We start from the raw sequence: 7,288 nt of genomic DNA, 5'->3' as shown, positions 1-7,288 counted from the left end.
TTTTCAGCCATCAAGATATTAGGAAGAGGAGGCCGTGTAGCCAGTCTTTTCAGCTTGGAGTCTCCCTTTCCTTCTTTTTCTTCATCGCCGGTCATCTCGGCCAGGAGCAACAGGTAAGCCCGCTTTGCGAGGAATAAAGGAGTCAATGTATTATTCCAGATCCGATTCATGATTGTCGGTCGTAGAAAAATTATTGCACAAACATTATGAGCAAACAAAGTAATAATTAATGCTAAAATAAAAGGACCTTTGACACTGGGACCTGCCAGGCATGAATATAGGATCACTGGGACCTGCCAGGCATGAATATAGGATCACTGGGACCTGCCAGGCATGAATATAGGATCACTGGGACCTGCCAGGCATGAATATAGGATCACTGGGACCTGCCAGGCATGAATATAGGATCACTGGGACCTGCCAGGCATGAATATAGGGTCACTGGGACCTGCCAGGCATGAATATAGGGTCACTGGGACCTGCCAGGCATGAATATAGGGTCACTGGGACCTGCCAGGCATGAATATAGGGTCACTGGGACCTGCCAGGCATGAATATAGGATCACTGGGATCTGCCAGGCATGAATATAGGATCACTGGGACCTGCCAGGCATGAATATAGGATCACTGGGACCTGCCAGGCATGAATATAGGATCACTGGGACCTGCCAGGCATGAATATAGGATCACTGGGACCTGCCAGGCATGAATATAGGATCACTGGGACCTGCCAGGCATGAATATAGGATCACTGGGACCTGCCAGGCATGAATATAGGATCACTGGGACCTGCCAGGCATGAATATAGGATCACTGGGACCTGCCAGGCATGAATATAGGATCACTGGGACCTGCCAGGCATGAATATAGGATCACTGGGACCCGCCAGGCATGAATATAGGATCACTGGGACCTGCCAGGCATGAATATAGGGTCACTGGGACCTGCCAGGCATGAATATAGGGTCACTGGGACCCGCCAGGCATGAATATAGGGTCACTGGGACCTGCCAGGCATGAATATAGGATCACTGGGATCTGCCAGGCATGAATATAGGATCACTGGGACCTGCCAGGCATGAATATAGGATCACTGGGACCTGCCAGGCATGAATATAGGATCACTGGGACCTGCCAGGCATGAATATAGGATCACTGGGACCTGCCAGGCATGAATATAGGATCACTGGGACCTGCCAGGCATGAATATAGGATCACTGGGACCTGCCAGGCATGAATATAGGATCACTGGGACCTGCCAGGCATGAATATAGGATCACTGGGACCTGCCAGGCATGAATATAGGATCACTGGGACCTGCCAGGCATGAATATAGGATCACTGGGACCTGCCAGGCATGAATATAGGGTCACTGGGACCTGCCAGGCATGAATATAGGATCACTGGGACCTGCCAGGCATGAATATAGGATCACTGGGACCTGCCAGGCATGAATATAGGATCACTGGGACCTGCCAGGCATGAATATAGGATCACTGGGACCTGCCAGGCATGAATATAGGATCACTGGGACCTGCCAGGCATGAATAGAGGGTCACTTGGACCTGCCAGGCATGAACAGAGGATCACTGGGACCTGCCAGGCATGAATAGAGGATCACTGGGACCTGCCAGGCATGAATAGAGGATCACGTGGACCTGCCAGGCATGGGTAGAGGATCACTGGGACCAGCCAGGCATGAGTAGAGGATCACTGGGACCAGCCAGGCATGAGTAGAGGATCACTTGGACCTTCCATGCATGAATAGAGGATCACTGGGTCCTGCCAGCCATGAGTAAAGGATCAGCAGATGAACCAATGGCAGGCTAACAAATGGAACCTGCTAATGAGATTTGTCATAGACTACAGAAGATGGAGAATAAAACAGCTCATAAAATAATGGAGAGTGATGAGAGAGATCAAAATGTATTTGGTGCAACACTGTGTGGGAGCCTACCACCGAGTGAGCAGAGGAGGCTGGTGGGAGGAGTCAAACATTTGGTTTCCATGTGTTTGATGTGTTTCATACCGTTCCATTGATTCCATTCCAGCCATTACAATGAACCTGTCCTCCTATAGCTCCTCCCACCAGCCTCCTCTGCGAGGGAGAGTACTACATTTATATCCCCCTCTCTTTCTGCAGCTGGAGTTATTTTCAGCCCTATGTACTGAGACATCCTTACATAAGTGGATTGGTTGACTTTCCAGGCCTCCTGACAAATTCTGACTGACTGCCATTTTCTTTTCAATTTTATTGAGAGAAATAATTATTATTTACATGGGTGTAGTTTCACATTAAAATCTTGCATTTAATTTACAGCAAGTGAACAATAATGTAGTGAATTCCAGTGTGTCAGTGGGTCTGATGTAAATCTGGTGTCCTGTTTCTTCAAAGGGGCTGAGACTGTTTGATTGGTAGTTCAAGGATTTATGTAACGGCTCAGAAACTATGTCCCCCTTTAACGTGAGGGATTCCACACACACACACACACACACACACACACACACACACACACACACACACACACACACACACACACACACACACACACACACACACACACACACACACACACACACACACACACACACACACACACATATAGTGGCTTGCAAAGGTATTCACCTTCCTTGGCATTTTTCCTTTTTTGTTGCCTTACAACCTTGAATTAAAATGGATTTTGGGGGGATTGTATCATTTGATTTACACAACATGCCTACCACTTTGAAGATGCAAAATATTTTTTATTGTGAAACAAACAAGAAATAAGACAACAAAAACAGAAAACTTCAGCGTGCATAACTATTCACCCCCCCAAAAGTGAATACTTTGTAGAGCCACCTTTTTCAGCAATTACAGCTGCAAGTCTCTTGAGGTATATCTCTATAAGCTTGGCACATCTAGCCACTGGGATTTTTGCCCATTCTTCAAGGCAAAACTGCTCCAGCTCCTTCAAGTTGGATGGGTTCTGCTGGTGTACAGTAATCTTTAAGTCATACCACAGATTTTCAATTGGATTGAGGTCTGGGCTTTGACTAGGCCATTCCAAGGTCTGGGCTTTGACTAGGCCATTCCAAGACATGTAAATGTTTCCCCTTAAACCACTCAAAGTGTTGCTTTAGCAGTATGCTTAGGGACATTGTCCTGCTGGAAGGGAAACCTCTGTCTCAGTCTCAAATCTCTGGCAGACTGAAACAGGTTTCCCTCAAGAATCTCCCTGTATTTAGCGGCATCCATCATTCCTTCAATTCTGACCAGTTTCCCAGTCCCTGCTGATGAAAAACATCCCCACAGTATGATGCTGCCATCACCATGCTTCACTGTGGGGATGGTGTTCTTGAGGTGATGAGAGATGTTGGGTTTGCGCCAGACATAGCGTATTCCTTGATGGCCAACATTTTTGATTTTAGTCTTATCTGAGCAGAGTACCTTCTTCCATATGTTTGGGGAGTCTCCCACATGCTTTTTGGCAAACACCAAACGTGTTTGCTTATTTTTTTCTTTAAGTAATGGCTTTTTTTCTGGCCACTCTTCCGTAAAGCCAAGCTCGGTAGAGTGTATGGCTTAAAGTGGTCCTATGGACAGATACTCCAATCTCCGCTGTGGAGCTTTGCATCTCCTTCAGGGTTATCTTTGGTCTCTTTGTTGCCTCTCTGATTAATGTCCTCCTTGCCTGGTCTGTGAGTTTTGGTGGGTGGTCCTCTCTTGGCAGGTTTGCTGTAGTGCCATATTCTTTCAATTTTTTAATAATGGATTTAATGGTGCTCTGTGGGATGTTCAAAGTTTCTGATATTTTTTTATAGCCCAACCCTGATCTGTACTTCTCCACAACTTTGTCCCTGACCTCTTTGGAGAGCTCCTTGGGCCACTTGCTTGGTGGTGCCCCTTGCTTAGTGGTGTTGCAGACTCTGGGGCCTTTCAGAACAGGTGTATATATACTGAGATCATGTGACAGATTATATGACACTTATTTAGCTAATTCTGTGACTTCTGAGGGTAATTGGTTGCACCAGATCTTATTTAGGGGCTTCATAGCGAAGGGGGTGAATACATATGCACGCACCAGTTTTCCATTTTTTTTAAGTTGTTTTTTTTATTTCACTTCACCAATTTTGACTATTTTGTGTATGCCCATTACATTAAATCCAAATAAAAATCCATTTAAATTACAGGTTGTAATGCAACAAAATAGGAAAAACGCCAAGACTACACACAGAGATAATAGCCACATCTCCTTTTGGCACTGGCACTGTGTCACTGACTGGCTGGACAGGCTGAAGTGAACCCATTACAGAGACATTTTGAATTTTGAAAAAAAGGCACTGAAAGAAAAGCCGAGGCCATCACTCTGACTGACAGCTAGCTGCTAACAATGTTTCCCAACAAGGGAAAGTAAGGTGGTGCCCCAAATGAAAACATTATTCACTACTTAGTGCACTACTTTAAAAAAGTAGAGTACTACTGTATACAGAAAATAGGGTGCCATTTTGGATGCACACTAAATCTACCCAACAGAAGGAGATCGATACAGAATGGTAATGAAGAGGCTGCAAGGAAACAGGCAGATTACTATACCAAATTCACTTATATCTCTCTAGTTGAATCATTAAACAGGAAATCTCAAATAGAAAATAAGTACAAATAAACATTTCCCAATAAACTATACTGTACACAATCTGTACACAATATATAGATATATAGTTATATACATTCATTTTAAGACGTACATTCATTCAAAACGTGGCAATGTAAGACACAATACCTAGTGATCCAACCTGCGACAAATATATTATGTCAAATACATTATGTCAAATACCTATAAATATTAGAAGGTATTTGAGGATGACTTGGTTTAGCTTGACGTTTACACTTCTGGGACCATTCCATTGGTTCAATTGAGCCGGGCTAAACTAAATCAACCGTGGCTCGCATATTTGAAAGTATTTGACATATTGTATTTGACCCAGGTCAGGCATGTGATTTGTGATGTGAACATCATCCAAATTATTTATCATTCCATAAACCTCTGCATATATAAGAGCGCATCAAACATAAACATAATACCAAACATAAATGTAATATAAACCATAAAGATTACAAACTTACAGCAGTCATGTCGCAGGGTGATGTCATTATGTGAAACCTTCCACCATGAATTTATACCAGTTAGAGGTGCACGTACACAAATCAATTCATCACAATGTATTACTGACACAGCAGTAATTAAACCAGTGGCGTAAAGTAAACATCTCAGTAAATTCTATGAATGTAAAGCGTGAACGCAAAGGCTTGCATCCAAAATGGTGTCCTATTCCCTACACTGTGCACAATGTAAGGAATAGAGAATACACTATGTAGGGAATAGGATGCCATTTTGTACACACCCTGATATCAGAATTCTGATGAGACATCTCACTGCTACAGTTGGTTGGCAGGATCTACAGTTAACTGTTGGCAGAACTCTCTAAACTTGAAACTGTGAAAACACCTCCCTCCCTCACCCCTCCCTTCTCCTTCCCTCCTTCCCTCACTCCCTCACTCCCACAGAGTAATCCTCCTCAGATACGGGGGGGAACAGAGAGAAAGGAGAAAGTAAAAGAGAAGAAGGTTAGATTTTCAAGGTTGAATGGTTTGGACCTTTCAGATGTGCAACTCAGCACGTTTCCATCCATCCATCCATGTGTATCTATGTCTGTCCCATCCATCCCTTTATGTCTCTCTCTTTCTCCCTCCCTCCCACCCTCCCTCATCCACACAGAGCAAAACTGAGTAATCATCCTCAGAGACACGGGGACTGGAAAAACAGAGAGAGGAAAAAGTGGAGGAGATGGAGGTTAGGATTCCAAACAAGGAAGAGGAACTCTCAACCCTTTCCACCACTTCTCCAGTTCAGTGAGATCTAGCGTCTCGCCCCAAGAGTTAAGCACGTGCCAGCTTGATCAGTTTGGACCTTTCAGATGTTCAAATCATCCATCCATCTATTTTTGTCTATGTCTCTGTACCATCCATCCCTCCATCCCCCCCCCCTTTCCTCCTCCAGACCTCACAAGTTTCCCTGTTCGGAGCAGAAGAAACCTCCCTCCTTCTTCTTCCTCCTCTTCAGCCTGTGGTCCCTCCAGCAGATGGCTGCCATCAGCAGCATGACCACCCCCACCACCAGCAGCACCATGGACACCACCTTGGTCTGGTACAGGTCTGGCGTGTTATACATGAAGGTGACCGCCGTTCCCGCTACCCCGATCACCAAAGAGATCACCCCGAACGGAAACACACAGCGGTACCAGGACTTCTCCGTACCACCCGTGGCCTGGGCCAGACACTGCAGCGTAGAGAGCGACTCTGGAGGTAGGACCAGGTCCCCTCCTCCATGGGGCGACTCTGGGGGTAAGCTGCTGCCACAGTCCAGGTCTGAGTGAAGCCCTGGGGCCGGGGCCTGGCGTCCCGAGTAGCAGCCCATCTCAGAGCTGAGGTCCTTGGAAGAGGAGAGAAGTGAGAGGGGTTCCTCTGGTGGTTTTCCTCGTGGTTCTCTTCTTTCTGCTGCTACTGGGGCTGCTGCTTCCTCTGATGAGGTTGTCTGGAGTCAGCATTTGTCTGGAGGGTGAAAGACGGAGAGAAGAGATTAGTATCAGGAGGGAGACATTGAGATATATGGAGAAAGAAAGACAGGCAGAAGGGAGACAGAGAGAGAGAGAGAGAGAGAGAGGATGAAGAAGTTATCTGGATAAATAAAAATAAATGGAGATGGGAAGAGGAAGAGGAAGAGACCGATGAAGTCAGAAAAAAGAGACAAAGAGAAAGATTCAGACAGAAAGAGAAAGATTCAGACAGAAAGAGAAAGATTCAGACAGAAAGAGAAAGATTCAGACAGAAAGAGAAAGATTCAGACAGAAAGAGAAAGATTCAGACAGAAAGAGAAAGGGAGAGGGAGATACGAACTCCGGCTTCGCATGCAGTCTCTCTGCAAGACGATCCACTTACTCTGTCTCGGTGTGTGTGGTGCGTGGTGTGGTTGTGTGTGTGTTCTATGTTGCATCCGTCCACACTGCTTTGCTCCCAGGTGTGTGTGTGTGTTGTGTTTCCAGAGCTTGTGGGGTTTAAAAAGACTGAGAGAAGGAGGATTGGCTAAGGAAAGGTGGTGGGTGTGACTCAGGAACCTGATTGGCTGCACAGTCACAGTGACGTCAAAGACAAGAGGGATGCAGGGGGACGTGGAGGGGGGCCGTTGGGAAAGAGAGGGATGATAGAAGATTGTTAACCATCTCCTCTTCAGTTCCTTCACTCTGAGCCA

The 7,288-nt window shown here is 45.7% G+C and overlaps 1 protein-coding gene across 1 annotated transcript; it reads right to left on the bottom strand.

The window, feature by feature from the left end:
* Positions 1-5,750: 5,750 nt before the first annotated feature.
* LOC106589797 (transmembrane protein 100) lies at positions 5,751-7,064 on the bottom strand. The gene is made up of 2 exons (XM_014180138.2): positions 6,979-7,064; positions 5,751-6,591 (listed from the first exon to the last, which is right to left on the bottom strand). Exon 2 carries the CDS (start codon positions 6,455-6,457, stop codon positions 6,044-6,046), a length of 414 nt encoding a protein of 137 aa, XP_014035613.1. The 5' UTR covers positions 6,458-6,591; positions 6,979-7,064; the 3' UTR covers positions 5,751-6,043.
* Positions 7,065-7,288: the final 224 nt, after the last annotated feature.

This window comes from Salmo salar, chromosome ssa28 (assembly GCF_905237065.1).
Source record: "Salmo salar chromosome ssa28, Ssal_v3.1, whole genome shotgun sequence".
Taxonomy (NCBI): Eukaryota; Metazoa; Chordata; class Actinopteri; order Salmoniformes; family Salmonidae; genus Salmo; species Salmo salar.
The sequence above is the reverse complement of the archived record's forward strand: the minus strand, read 5'-3'. Positions and strand labels throughout refer to the sequence as shown.

What these genes read in the sequence shown, in the direction of transcription:
- LOC106589797 (XM_014180138.2), bottom strand. Translation starts at nt 6,457, where the DNA reads ATGGGCTGCTACTCGGGACGCCAGGCCCCGGCCCCAGGGCTTCACTCA.